This window comes from Phocoena sinus, chromosome 1 (genome assembly GCF_008692025.1).
Source record: "Phocoena sinus isolate mPhoSin1 chromosome 1, mPhoSin1.pri, whole genome shotgun sequence".
NCBI classification, from domain to species: domain Eukaryota; kingdom Metazoa; phylum Chordata; class Mammalia; order Artiodactyla; family Phocoenidae; genus Phocoena; species Phocoena sinus.
Window position 1 is genome coordinate 185,343,223 of NC_045763.1, and position 14,681 is coordinate 185,357,903.

Consider the following 14,681-nt stretch of genomic DNA (forward strand, 5'->3'; position numbering starts at 1 on the left):
GTCTCTCCTGCTCTGTCAATTCCCATCCCAAGTGCAACATCTTCAGAAAACCTCCTGCAGGTGACGCTCTACACGCAGCAGCACAGGAACACCCCTGAGTCTTCTGGGGCGCAAGCTCCACCTTCCTGTGCGCCCCACTCTCACCCCTGAGGCTGGCGCCATCCGTATGTTTCATCGCTGGACCCCAGGCTCTCCCGCTCAGGCCCGAGCCCAGGGTCCTCCTCAGGATCCGGCGGCACCCATCCTGCTGGGCTCCTGTCGCGTGCAGGCCCGCGTGGTCCCCCGAGGTGGGGTGACCACTGGGGGAAGCCCCGGCAGGTGACATTTAGGGGAGACCCGCTTCCCGGCTCCAACGAGCAACCCCAGCAGACAAACACCTTTCCGGAAGCACTCAAGCTGTTGCCTTTCAAGCGGGGCGAGTCCCACGGTTCCTGCCTGTGTTTTGTGCACACTGGGCCTGGGTGGCCAGGTGGCTGGGGGCCAGGTGACCGGCTCTGTCCGGGCCAGGCTGGGTGGAGCTGACCTAGGAAATGGCAGCTTGGACCCTGCTAGGCATCCAGCCTCCACCAGGGCCTGAGCAACTGGGGTCACCGGAGGGAGGTCGGGGAAGGATGGTGTCCCCAGAAGATGGGGTCCCTGTGGTGGGGGTCCCTGAGGGCTGACCCCCCTTCAGCACCTGGTGCTCTATCTCCAGATCTCTGAATGGTGCCACGGACATCCAGGGGTTCCCAGATCTCAAAGGCACCACCAGTCTGGAGATCCTGTGAGTGGACGCTGGCCCCCCAATCCCCCGTCGCCCCCCAGAGTCCCCAGAGTCTGGTCCCCGTTGTCTGGCCTTCTAGCCTGGCCCCGAGGGGCCCATGGCCGCTCCCACCAGGCTGGCAGGTGGTTCGGGGGAGGGGCTGCTCCTCCCCGCTTTCCCAGCCTGCAGTTTCTCTGCGATCCTAACCACAAGCCGAGGTGCACGGAGGACCCGGGAGCGGCAGGAGGGCTGTGACAGCCACCTCCTGTGCCTCCTGGTTGCCACTTTGTCCTGGGGGGAGGGGGGAGAGCGTAGCAGGCCCTTGATTCACCGTAAGAGAGTGAGCAGAAGGGCCACGCGGACACCCAGAGCTGGAAAATCTTCCACGAGGGAAGTAGTAGTTCCCCGAGGGTGACCTCGGCCTCACGCCCTGTCCCGAGGCCGCCGCCCTGCAGCCTGCTCGCAGCCCACTGCCCCGCCCCGGACGCCCCGGCATCCTCCCTGCCCCAGGCACAGGGCACGGGCTCTGGGCTTGGTTCCCAGGGCCCCACTGGGGCTGGAGTTTCCATCCACGGCCTGCGCATGGTCCCCCTCCCCTACAAGGAGCAGAAAAGGGTCCAGCCCCTGTGTTGCTGGTGACACCAGGAGACGTGGGGGGACACGAAGGGGAGGGCGGGAGGGGCTGGCTGCAGGACCGCCTGCCAGGCGGTGCCCGGCCGTGCCCCTCTGTCCACCCCAACCCACCTCCTCCTCTCTCCCCGCAGCCCCCCTGCCCCGTGCCCCCCACTTCTCTTTTGTCAGCTCTGTGCTCCCACGTCAGCATCAGGCCAGAGGGGAGGCGGGGGGAGGGGCCGGGCATGGCAGGGCCCGGGTCGGTGCCAGCCCCGCTCCGTTCTCCCCGCAGGACCCTGACCCGTGCGGGCCTCCGGCGGCTCCCCCTGGGGATGTGCCAGCAGCTGCCCAGGCTCCGTGTCCTGTGAGTGCCTCCCGCGCCCTCCCGCCTGGCAAGGCCCCTCTGGCCTCCGTCCCCTGGTCACTCTCTTCCTGGAGAGAGGCAGCCTGGGCTGAGACCTGCCTGAGAGGGACCGGGCTGCCCTCTCCCATTCAGGGAAAAGACTCGGTCTTCGAAGTCAGAGCCGGGGCTGAGGCCGAGCTCTGCCACTTCCGGCCGGTGAACCCCGGCTCCCCCTTTGTGTCTCCGAGCTCCGGTTTCTCATCTGCAAAACGTGGGCTCATTTAGGAGGGTTGGAAGCGCCCGGCACGTCGTAGATCCCCCCAAAGTGGCTCTAATAGGCTACCCGAGTCTACACGGGGACCACAGAGGAGCTTACGTGTCCCGTGAGGAGCAGGGAGGTTCCTCTCCCCTGAGTCTCGCTCGGGTCTGAGGCGCTCACCATGGACCATAGCCCCTGGCTCAAGATGTGCACCACCAGCCCTGGACGGGTGTCTAGCCGGCCACCGACAGGCTGTGTCCGTGGGCGGGTCCTGTCCCCTCTGTGCCTCAGCCGGATGGGGGCTTGGGCCGGGGGATCTGGTACCACCTGGGCGTCCCAGCGTGGCCCTGTCGTGCGCCTCTCACCTCCTGCTTCCTGACGCCCGGGGCCCTCCCAGGGTCCCCTGGGCCTTCACATGGATGAGGCAGCCCCATCCGGGCCCCGCAGAGAGGAGGGGCCCAGCGGGGAGCTGGAGGGAAGTGCCCGGGGTGAGGAGATCCACAGCCGTGTCCCTGAGGCCCAGCTCCCCTCACCAGCCCGGCCCCCTCTCCCCAGGGAGCTGTCTCACAACCAGATCGAGGGGCTGCCCAGCCTGCACGGGTGTCAGAAGCTGGAGGAAATGTGAGTCTGGGGCACTGGGCCTGAGAGCAGGGTCAGCAAGCACTCTGACCTTCCCCGCCCTGGGCTTGCTGACCCTGAGGTCAGGGCTGGGAGCTCGGCAGAGGCCGGGACAGGCCATGACTCGTAGTGGCAGCCCAGGAGATGGTGCCCAAAAGGGGTCTCGAGGCGGCTTCTTGGGGGTCAAGGCAGCAGGAAACGTGACAGTGATTAGGGCCAGCGGAGGGGCAGGTGGGCGGGACATGGGGTGGCCGTGGGGGACTGGAAGCGCCCAGGCTCTCGGCTTCCATAAGCACGCACATACGTGCACAGTCGTGTCTGGGAGGGAAACCTGGGCTGCAGGTTCCACGGGGACCGAAACCACTTCACAGAGTCTCGGAGCTCCCTTCACCCAGCTCCTGCTTCCCCGAGTGACAGGGCCTCCGGCCCTCCGTGTCTGGGCCCCATGACCAGGCAGGGTCGGGGACATGAGGGCCTGTCCTGGTGCCTTGACACTGAAGGAAGGAGGGTCTGCACCTTTGCCGAGGCCCAGGGTCCATCTCCCACTCAGACGCCAGTCTATTGAGCTCTGCCTCCCAGCTTGGGCCCGTCTGGGGCCGCCAGGGGCTGGGCTGCGTTCTGCTGCTGGACTGGGGTCTGGAGGGCCCGAGGAGTGAGGCCAGCTGGGCTGGGAGCCAGGGCCAGTGGGAACCTTGGAAGCTCACTCCCTTTGGGGCCACAGGGACGGCTTTGTAGCTTTGTCTCCTGACCACTTACCCAAGGCAGCCACATCCCCCATGCTCCCTTTCATTCTGGTGATTCTGCGGGCTGGGTCCTTTCTTCCTCCCAGTGGTGGGGTCGGGGTTGGGGGCAGTGTCCGGGCCTCTGGGCTTATCCAGCCTCTCTCTCTGCCCTAGTGGCCTCCAGCACAACCGCATCTGGGAAATCAGAGCTGACACCTTCCACCAGCTGACCTCCCTGCAGGCCCTGTGAGTACCTAGGGTAGGGGGGCTCTCCCTGCACGCCTGCGCCCCTTGAGGACCCCCAGCACCCGGTGGGGCCCTCACTGCACGCCTGCACCCCGTGGGGACCCCCGGCACCCAGGGGGGCCCTCCCTGCACGCCTGGACCCCGTGGGGACCGCCAGCACCCGGGGGGGCCCTCCCTGCACGCCTGTGCCCCGTGAGGACCCCCAGCGCCCGGGGGGCCCTCCCTGCACGCCTGCACCCCGTAAGGAACCCCAGCACCCGGGGGGCCCTCCCTGCACGCCTGCGCCCCGTGAGGACCCCCAGTGGGGCCCCTCCCTGTACGCCTGCACCCCGTGAGGAACCCCAGCACCCGGGGGGCCCTCCCTGCACGCCTGCGCCCCGTGAGGACCCCCAGTGGGGCCCCTCCCTGTACGCCTGCACCCCGTGAGGACCCCCAGGGGGCAGCCTCCCTGCATGCCCACACCATGGCACATGTGTCGGTGACCCCGGGTAAGAACGACAGGTCCATGTGTCACTGTACCCTCCTGTCACGTCCTCTGCCCGTAGGGACCTGAGCTGGAACGCCATCCGGTCCATCCACCCTGAGGCCTTTGCGACCCTGCGCTCCCTGGTCAAGCTGTGAGTGTCCACTGCCCTCTCCTCCTGGGTGCTGGAGCACCGTGGGCCTGTGGGCTGCCCAGCGGGGGCAGGAGGGCCCGGCCTGGGGTGGGACACGCATGGGTGTCGGCCACACGTGCTGGGGATGTGGCCCCAGCCTAACCGCGTTCCCAGCCCCCCGGACAGACGTGGGGCCTGATGAGCCGGGGCCACCCCTACGCACTCTGCGGCGCCACACACAGCCTCATTTCCCGGGCAGCCGGGCCCCTAGGCCACCGGGGGGGGGGAACGGGGAGCGTGTGGGGCCGCCGTGCACAGTGCTGCGTGTTCCCCACTGTGTCCTGAAGGCTCGTCTGCCGGAGGTCGTGCAGCCCTGCCCCTCGCCTCTGAGGTGCTCTCCGGCCTGCGGAGGAGGTGCTCACTCAAGGGGCCGGAACCCGGCGCTCACAGCCCTGCTCTCTGGGCTCAGGCCACACTCTCACCGTTGCTTGCCGCCTGTTCGCTCTGCTCCCGCCACAGCGGTCGGATGGGTATTTTTATCCCTTTGAGAGATGAGGCCGCTGAGGCTCGGGCAGACCTGCGACATGCCTCGGCTTCACGGGGAGCTGGTGACGGGGCCCGGTTCCCTGACGTCCAGCCAGCCCAGGCCGTTTCCACGCTGCCGGTCTGTGGCCGCGCTGTCTGGTTTGGAGGCCTGGCTTCTTCTGATATTTCTCCAGGGGGAGCCATGCACATCTTCACCTCTGGCTACTAAGCTGGACCTGAAACAGAACGGGCGACCGAACCCCTGCGTGCGGCCAGACGGCCGCGCTGTTCAGTCCCAGCTCTGGCCCCCGCGTCCTCAGAAGAGCAGGGGGCCGGGGGCCGGCACAGCAGGCAGATGCCCTGGTGGGCTGGACAGGGACACCGGTGGGACTCAGACGGGGCCCAGCAGCTGTGGCCGAGCGGCTGTGTTACCCCGGAGCTGGGACGGCGTGGCGTCACCTCCAACAGCCCCGTGTAGTCGGCCCCCGAGGTCCCACGAGTGGGGGACGACGGAGCCCCGGCAACCCTGCCGCCTCTGCCCGGCATCCGTGCTCCTTCCTCCGAGCCTTCCTTCCCTCCTCTCCTCTGGCTCCCATCCCGGGCACACTGGCCACGCCTTCAGCACAGTCTGCCTCCAGCCACCCCGACTGCCAGTGACCCTGACCATCCACTGTCCTAGGGACCTGACGGACAACCAGCTGACCACACTGCCCCTGGCCGGGCTTGGGGGCCTGGTGCATCTGAAGCTCAAAGGGAACTGGGCTCTGTCCCAGGCCTTCCCCAAGGACAGCTTCCCCAGACTGAGGTGAGGCTTCCTTTCCCCACACCTACAGAGGTCTGCCTCAGGGCAGTGGCCAGGCGGGGAGGGACAGGAGAGAGCCCAGGGCCTCACCCCGAGAAAAGCCTGGAGGCCCAGGGTCTGGCCAGGCCTGAGTGGGGAGGGCCCCTTCCCCCTCATCCCCACGTAGCGTTTTCCTCTCCAGTCCCAGCTCTGGGGGACCCCGGCGAGGACAGAGCTAAGATGGTGGGAAGGCCCCCTGCCTGCTTGGGCAGCTTCCCGGCCTGGAATCAGGGCCGAGCCCAGGGTGCTGATGAGTAGAAAACAGCCGCTCAGCCCTTGCTGGTGCCCAGGACCCCAGGCCTCCTTCGGCGCGTGTGGCCCACGCTCTGTCTGCTGCAAAGCAGTGGGGGCCCGGCCTCACCCAAAGGTCGCCGACCCAGCTCTGACGTGCCCAGAGGCACGGGGCGCAGGCCTCACGGAGGGCGAGGGTGAAGACGGGCCAGGAGAGCCCGGTCTCCTGGCGAGCGGAAGAGGAGGGCCGCCCTTAGGGGCGGGGCTCCCAGGCTGCGTGGCCCAGCTGCTCCCCGTTGGAGCCAGGCTCAGGCCTCTAGATGGGGGAGGACGAGGCTGGACGGCACTCAGAGCGCTCGGGGGCAGTGGGCGGCTGCGGGCCTGAGGAAGAAGCCCGGGAGGCCACCAGCAGGGCGCTCGGGGGCAGCGGGCGGCTACGGGCTGCCGGGGCCCTGGCCGTGGCTAAGGTGGCTGTGTCCCGCCCCCCCACCCCCACCCAGGGCCCTGGAGGTGCCCTACGCCTACCAGTGCTGTTCCTACGGCGCGTGCCGCGGTGTCTTCAAGGCCTTGGGCCGACGGGCGCCCCAGGGCTCTCACCCTGATGACCGTGACGCTCCCAAAAGGCCCCTGGGCCTCCCTGCCGGCGCAGCCGAGAGCCACTGTGAGTGACGGGGGGTGGGGGGGACCGTGGGGGGCCCGGGAGGGAGGAGGCGCAGGACCCCGAGGAGAGCCGGCAGGGGCTGCCGGGGGCCCAGGGAGGGGCGGCCCCTGTTCACGCCTGTCCCCCAGGCCCGGGGGACACAAGGGCGGTGCTGACCTTGATGGCAGGCATGCCTCCCGCCTGCCAAGCCCTCTGTGGCCCCCAGGGCGTGCCCCAGGCCGTGGCTCATGTGACAGCCCTGTCCTGGTGGGCCTCGTGGGCCGCAGCTCCTCCACGGCGCCCCCCGCCCCGCCATGCGAGCCCTGCAGTGGGCGTCCTCAGAGCAGACAGCGTTTTCCAATCAGCCCGAGCTAGGCGGAGTGCGGAGTCAGGCTAAATCAATTAAACCTGCTTCTGGAAAAGAGTCCTTTCACGCTGTGTCTCAGAGCCAAAAGGAGCAGCTGGGGGTCACTGCTGCCCCCGCCGTCTGCCCCGCTGTCTCACCAGGGACTTCAGAGGCCCTGGTGCCCGGGGGCCTCTCGGGGAGGCCAGAGGGGTCTCTGATGAAGGGCAGAGAGAAGGTCTTCATGGCCTGCCCCCTGTTGCGGAGCACAAGAAGATTAGGAGGGAGGGGAAAGGGCCCCGACTCGGGGGTTTCCCTTCAGTCTCTAACTCTCTCTTCACAACGTGTCAGTGCAGAAGCTAAACAGAAAGATCAGATCTAAACACGGAAGAACATTCACGCCAGTGTAGACGGACCCAGGTTCTAACTCCACCAGACCACTCACGGGTCGGGTCACCGCGGACAAGGCCTTGCGGAGCCTCCGTTTCTTATCCGTAAACGGGGAGCGGCGTTCGCGCCCCACAGGCCGTCGGGAGCATTGAAGATCCCGCAGACAGACGCGTGTGCCCTCTGTCCACGGTGGCTACTCAGGGAGGGGCCTCTGGCCGGACACGCGGGAGTGTAGCTGGGAGCCCAGGAGGCCGCCGTGGGCAGGCAAAGGGGACTGGAGCCCTCCTGGGAGAGTGTGAGGCCCGGCAGGGGCAGCAGCTTCCCTGGGCTGGTCTGGGTGTCTGCCGTCCACTCTGCAGGGATGGAAGGAGTGGAAACCTTCCTTCCTGAAAGTGAAACTCCACCAGACCAGAGTCTGGGAGAACCACAGGGCATCGGGATGGTGGGTGGCCATTGCCATAACGGCACCAGGGCCGGGCCCCGCGTCCTGAGGGGTGGCTGAGCCTAGGAGGGGGCCAGGGCCGTGGCTACAGCCATATCCCACATCCCCCTCGGTGAAGAGCGGTCCTTAGCACTTTGGCTGTGACCTTACAGCCTCCGACGGAGTCCACGGGCCTTAGCTCTTGCATCTCATCTGTGCATTTTGATTTCCAAGCGCTGCCGAGCTCCGTTCTACAGAGCAGGAAAGGTGGCGAGGGATGGAATGCTAGGCTGTGGGCACAGCCCGGCCCCCTGCCCACCCAGCAGTGCCCAGGCCATGGGCAGCTCCACAGGGCCTCCCTGCCTCCAGGGAAAGCTCCCAACTGAACTGTTTACCCTTTAAGTGGGAGGAAGGCTCCACACAGGAAGCAGACATGTGAGCTGAAGGCGGGGACAAGTGTGACAAACGGTCGCCTGCCTGGGCCTGGCCTGTACACGGTGGAGAGCCCACTGGCCCGCCTCCCTAACCTTCCAGGAGAGGCAGTTTCCCCCGCTTACCCAAACCCAACTCCAGAAACTTCCCAGGAACTCCCTGGCGGTCCCGTGGTTAGGACTCTGCACTCTCACTGCCCGGGTTCAATCCCTGGTCGGGGAACTAAGATCCCGCAAGCCTCGAGGGGGATCTTCCAATGATGAATTATCGCTGCAAAAGAGAGTTTCGTCTTTATAAACTGTAAACTGGTTTAGTTATCATTTATCATTTCAATATCCTTAAAGAATTTATGGGCCCTGAGAGGTCCACCCCCCTGGAGATTGCAGGCCCTGGTTTAAGGCACAGCACAAGAGCGAATAAGGGAAATAATGCCATTTGATTCAATCACGTTTTGGAGTTTCTTTAACAAGGGATTTGCCTTTCTAATCCTGTTTTCTCAGACGAACAGAATCGCAGAGCCTAGACTTAGAATTGGAAGGATGGTTAAAGATGATCTAGTCTACCTGCTAACGCAGTAGAGAAGCGCCTTCTCACACTGGAGACTTCCTGCTCCAGTCTCTCCAGTTACGCACACCGTGTGCATCTGTAAAGCTCCCCCAACCGTCTCCCCGTCCCCCCACCTTGGCTCTGCGGCCCAGCGAGGCTCGGTCTGACTTCCGCTCTGTCGCTCACTGGCTGTGAGACCCAAGGCGAGGTCTTCACATTCCTCACGTGTCTGATGAAGCCCGGGGCTGCCTGCCTCCTGCAGCTGTGGGGAGGGTCGGTGAGGACTCCGCAGGCGCGGGGCCTGGAGGATGAGAGCTGGGGGAGCCCCAGCCCTGGCGCCAGGTGACCTCCTCGTGGGGGCAGCGTGCGTGCCCACGGCTCCTCGACAGCAGGGCCGCGTCTCGTCCACCCCACACGCCCCCCCGCCTGTGCCCAACGCCCAGCAAGTGTTCTGCGGTCAGCACACGTGACCTATGATGGTGGGAGCTTCTTTGTGTAGGAAGAACCAGAACTTCTCCCTCTGGATCATGATTTGCCTCCTTCTGTGACCCGTCTGTTGATGCTGGTTCTGCCGCCTGGGACCAACAGCACGTCGGGGTGTAGTGATGCCTGCAGGCGGGCAGCTCTTTGAGGACGGCCTTCCTCCCCTCACCCTGCCTTTTCCGAGTCCAACACCCCCAGCGGCTCGGCTGTCGTCACCGTCCCTGGTCCACCTCCTCCGAGCGCATCCCGCTCGCTGCTCTGTCCTTTGCAGTGTGCAGGGCTCCCAGCCGGACACGGGGTCACAGTGGTGGGCTGGCCCGTGTGGAGGGCCCCCACCAGCAGGGCAGCCTCCCCTGACTCTGTGCAGCTGCCCGGGAGGACATGGGGGCACTCGGTGTCTGAGGGCCACAGGCGGATAACAGGGAGCTGACCAGAGGTTTGCCCCCGAGGGTAGACACCCCTGCGCAGGGCCGCGGGGAGGCCCCGTGCCCAGCAGACGAGTCCGGACAACATCTCAGAGGGGTGGGGTTTTGGAGGAAGGTGGGGTTTGACCCACACCAAGACCAGGGTCTGAGCCAGTTTCTGGTCTCCCCTCAGATGATGTGGACCCAGACGAGCTCCAGCTGGAGGTGGAGGACCCCAGGCCACACCCCACTGTCCAGTGCAGCCCTGTTCCAGGTGAGACGGGTGCCTCGGGGTGGGGAGGGCAGGGACTGGGGAAGGAGCGTTACAGAAAGTGGGGTCCAGCTGCTCGCCTTTTGAAAGCCAATACTCGAGAGACAAGGTCGGTGGAAAGGAAAGTTTGCTTTACTTTGGAGGCTGGCAACCTGGGAGGGGGAGGGTGGACGCCTGCCTAAAGGCCGACTCCCCCCACCGACAATCAGTGGCCAAGAGCTTTTACGGGGGAGTTTCAGGGATGTACAGGCAGAGGGAGGGGGCTACATGCAGAGGCAGCACAGTCAGCTCTGACGGTCATCTTGAAATTGGTCGTCGGTGGTCTGATCAGCGTCATCTTGATTGTTGTAAGTACGGTTAGGCTTCAGTTCCAGGGTCGGCTTGTTCCCATTTCTTGAGGCCGGTTCTCAGAATCGTGGCAGCTTAGGTCATGGCTACGGCCTGGTCATCATGTAGTTAACTTCTTCCAGCTGGCGGGGCGGGTTTCAGCATCTATAAAACAGCTCACAGGACATGGCTCAGAATATTATCTACAGCCCTGAGGACGGACTGAAGGCCCTTGACTTTGCTCAATGACTATTATTATTTAGTCCTTTGACTCTGTCCTTTGCTTCTGCGTTTTCTCACTTCTCTGATTAAACTTACTCTTTGGTTAAAAGCGACAAGAGGCAGGCGGAGGACGTGGGTGTGGGGAGGACCACAGCGTCCTGCTCCACTGCAGGAGCTCCCGCTCTTCCGCGAGTTCAGCCTCTTCTGTCATTCCGGGGAAGGGGCTGTCGCCCCCCTTCGGTGGCTGCTTGGGGGCAGTGGGAGCGGGGGAGGGGAGTCAAAGCGACATTTAGGAGCCGCCAGAGGTGATACAGCCAGGAGGAACTTTCTCTCAGCGAAGAGACCCCACTGCTCAGGGGGCGGGTGCGGGGCTGGGTCGTCTGAGACCCGCAGAGTTCGAGCAGGGCAGCACCCTGCAAGGCCCCCTTCTGCATCCCTCCCCACTCCATCCCAGGAGGGGTGCCGCCTCTCGTAGGTAAAGCTCTCCCAGGCGTAAAACACCGGGTGTCCCGCGGGGCTCCTTCCAGCACTGTCCGCTCCTTAACGGCTGAGGAAGCCTCCTTCAGTCTCCGCTAAATCCATCTTGCTGTCAGGAAACAAAAAAATTCCCCTTTGGTCCAGCCCAGCCTCTGTGTTTAGCGTGAAGCCCCAGGCCGCCCCGGAGGCAGCAGCGGCCACGGGAGCCGGGTGGGGAAGCGTCGGATGGACGAGTGGAAGGCAGCGGATAGCGTCCCTCTCACCGGCTCTCCAGCCCCGCCCAGGCCCCGCAGCACACGCGCCCCGCGCTTCGCGGCTGTAGCGCGCCCTCTAGTGCCCGCAGCGACAAGCGCACCAGCGCACCTGGAGGCGCAGGTGCGTGTTCACGCGGCCTCTGAAAACCGGTGATCAGCAGTGATGACGTAAAAGGGGAAGCTCCAAAAGACAAAATCCAACTTGCATTCACTTTTACAATAGCACTACAAATGGCCAAATAAATTCCGGTGTGCCCATATTCACTGCACAGACACCTAAAACGTGTTTTTCAGTAATGTAACAATATGGGAAAGTGTTCATGATAAAACTTTAACTTAAAAAAGAATAAGAAACTATGGGGCTTCCCCGGTGGCGCAGTGGTTAAGAATCTGCCTGCCGATGCAGGGGACACGGGTTGGAGCCCTAGTCTGGGAAGGTCCCACATGCCGCGGAAAAACTAAGCCCGTGCGCCGCAACTACTGAGCCTGCGCTCTAGAGCCCGCGAGCCACAGCTACTGAGCCCACGTGCCACAACTACTGAAGCCCGCGCACCTAGAGCCCCTGCTTCGCCACAAGAGAATCCACCACAATGAGAAGCTCGCCCACCACAACGAAGACCCAACCCAGCCAAATAAATAAACTTTTAAAAAGAGAGAGAATGAGAAACTAAAGTCCCAGTTTAGTTTTAAAAATCTATATGTATTTCTTAAAACTGATAGAAAACATAGCAAAATGATGAGTTTCTCTGAGGAGCGATCATAAGCAGTTTTAATCTTTCCATGTTACATTTTCCAATTTTTCTACAATTGACGTCTACTATTTGGTAATCAGAAAAAAAAAAAAGTTTAAAAAATAGCTGTCACAAATCCTCTCAAGTCCCCAGGCCGCCTAGCAGCACATGGAAGAACGGGAGTCCAGGTCAGGATGGATGAAGGAACAAAGGTCCAAAGTTACAAGGTGGTTTGAGGACAGGGCCTGGGGAGAGAGATGGACAGCGCCAGGCTGTCTGCCGTCCAGTGCAGAACCAGACGGGAAAACCCCAGGGGCCACCTGCCCTCTGATGTTCTCAGTAGGCTTTGCCCCCAACACTGACCCAGTCATGAGCATTAAATGTGGCCGAGGAACCAGGGAGAGCCCACCTGGCCAGGCTCCTCGTGGCAGGGTCCTGGGTGCCGCTCTGCGGGTTGGCCCCAGCCTGTCCCTAGGGCTGCTGCCCTGGCCACTCCTCCAGGCCAGCCTGTCCCTTCCTTGCTCTGGACGCTGCTCCGTGGGGAGGACTGCTCTGCCTGATGTTTCCCCAAGGCTGGTCCGTGCTGCCTTAGTCTGTACCGCGTGTGCGTTTCTCACACGTCTGTGCCTCCGTGTTCTGGACTGGTGTCCACCCCCCACAGCTCGTGGAGGAAGCCCTGCTTCTGTGTCCCCTCTGCTCCTCCCCCAGACCCACCAGGAGCCCTGAGACTCCCGGTGGCCTGCAGGGCTGCCCTGCAGATGGATGAGGCCGTGTCCGTCCCGCGGCCCCAGGCTAGAGTGTGGTCCTCTCTCCCGCAGGCCCCTTCAAGCCCTGCGAGCACCTCTTCGAGAGCTGGGGCGTCCGCCTGGCGGTGTGGGCCGCCGTGCTGCTCTCCGTGCTCTGCAACGGGCTGGTGCTGCTGAGCCTGTCCGCAGCTGGGCCCGGCCCCCTGCCCCCGTTCAAGTTCGTGGTGGGGGCCATCGCAGGGGCCAACACCCTGACCGGCCTCTCCTGCGGCCTTCTCGCCTTGGTGGACGTGCTGACCTTCGGCCGGTTCGCGGAGTACGGCGCCCGCTGGGAGTCGGGCCCGGGCTGCCGGGCTGTGGGCTTCCTGGCCGTGCTGGGCTCCGAGGCCTCCGTGCTGCTGCTGACCCTGGCCGCCGTGCACTGCAGCGTGGCCGTGGCCTGTGTGCGGGCCCGTGGGAAGGCGCCGGCCCCGGGCAGCTTGCGCGCGGGAGCCCTGGGCTGCCTGGTGCTGGCGGGGCTGGCGGCCGCCCTGCCGCTGGCCCTCCGTGGGTGAGTACGGGGCCTCCCCGCTCTGCCTGCCGTACGCCCCGCCCGATGGCCGGCCGGCCGCCCTGGGCTTCGCCGCGGCGCTGGCGATGCTGAACGCCTCCTGCTTCCTGGCAGTGGCCGCAGCCTACGTCAGGCTGTCCTGCGAGCTGCCCGGGGCCGAGCTGGAGGCCGCGTGGGACTGCGCCGCCGTGCGCCACGTGGCCCGTCTCACCTTCGCTGACGGGCTCCTCTACTGCCCCGTGGCCTTCCTGAGCCTGGCGTCTGCGCTGGGCCTCGTCCCCGTCACCCCCGAGGCTGTCAAGTCCGTGCTGCTTCTGGCGCTGCCCCTGCCCGCCTGCCTCAACCCCCTGCTCTACCTGCTCTTCAGCCCCCACTTCCGGGAGGACCTGCGGCGGCTCCGGCCCTGCCTGGGGGTCCCGGGGCCTCTCGCCCTGGCGGCCACCGGCCAGCTGGAGCCGAGCTCCTGCGACTCCACCCAGGCCCTGGTGGCCTTCTCGGACGTGGAGCTCATCCTGGAGGCCTCCGAAGCGGGCCGGCCCCCCGGGCTGGAGACCTACGGCTTCACCTCCGTGACCCTCGCCCCCTGCCAGCAGCCCGGGGGCTCTCGGCCGGAGGGCAGCCACTTTGCGGAGCCAGAGGGAACCCGCTTTGGGAACCGGCCACCCGCCGTGGACGGCGGACAGCTGCGGGGGGCCGAGGGGGCCGTGCCAGCGGGGGCGGGCCGGGCGGGGGCCGGGGCCTTCCAGGCGTCTGGCTCTGCCTCGGCCTCACACTTGTAAACGTCCTCTCCGTTCCCCTACGCCCCTCCCCTCCCGCTCCCTCCGTGAAGGACGCTGCTTGTAAACCAAACCCCACCAGATGGCCCCGCCCCCGGCCCCCCACTCTCCCAGGCCACCACCGTGTGTCCTTGGCCTGGGTTCCCCTCGGCCCTGCTCTGGCCTCTTCCCTGTCGCGTCTGAGGCTGAGGACCAGAGGTCTGGACGTTTGTCCACTTAAGGGAAATGAGGGGAGCAGAGGACAGTGACGGGGGCGGGGGCCCGAGCGGCCCAGGATCAGGTGCGATGGGCAGGGGACCGCACGGGGGCCAAGGAGGGGCCGCCAGGGCTTCTCCCCTTGCTCCAGGACTGGAGCACACGTGCTCTGTGCCCCACTGGTCCTGAATATGCCGCTCAAAAGACTCCTGTGAAAACAAGTTTCTGAAAATAGGACATTGTGCCCGTTTCTTAGAGATTCAGGGTGCACGTCAGTGTGGCAAAGAGGCAGGAGAATCCCACAGCAGTGAGATCTGTTGAACTTGCTTTAAGCCAGTTCCCCAAACTATTGAACAATAGGTTTTGGTTTGCCGGTTGGGTTTTCGTGGAATATCTACTAGCACCTCACAGACCAGCCCTCGTCTCTCCCAGGGGCCCCCTTTTGTACCACCTGGTGACATCACAAGAGGCCACCAGTCTTAAAAGCCCGGTCCTGGGAGCCGGACCCTGTCAACCAGATGTGACCTTCTTGTCTCTGTTGTCCTGCCCTGAAAAGAGTGGAGAGCGGGCTGCTGTCCTGTGTTCCAAACTCAAACCCCGGCACGGGGCAGGTGGAATGGCTTCCAGCCACCAGAGAAGCTTCCGCCCTCATACGATGGAGGGTCCCTGGCTGCCGGCTGCCTTCCTGTGGTTCGCCATCTGCCATCTTCTGCCCCAAGCCTGGCCCCTCCCTCTGTG

The 14,681-nt window shown here is 64.7% G+C and overlaps 1 protein-coding gene across 1 annotated transcript in view; it reads left to right on the forward strand.

Annotated features, from left to right (window-relative positions):
• The window catches only part of LGR6 (leucine rich repeat containing G protein-coupled receptor 6), a 95,465-nt gene extending 81,714 nt beyond the window's left edge, over positions 1-13,751 (forward strand). Inside the window, 10 exon segments of the mRNA XM_032646230.1 lie at positions 695-763; positions 1,647-1,718; positions 2,512-2,577; positions 3,471-3,542; positions 4,088-4,159; positions 5,343-5,468; positions 6,236-6,396; positions 9,588-9,668; positions 12,495-12,964; positions 12,966-13,751. Coding sequence (XP_032502121.1) covers positions 695-763; positions 1,647-1,718; positions 2,512-2,577; positions 3,471-3,542; positions 4,088-4,159; positions 5,343-5,468; positions 6,236-6,396; positions 9,588-9,668; positions 12,495-12,964; positions 12,966-13,751 — 1,975 coding nt within the window.
• Positions 13,752-14,681: the final 930 nt, after the last annotated feature.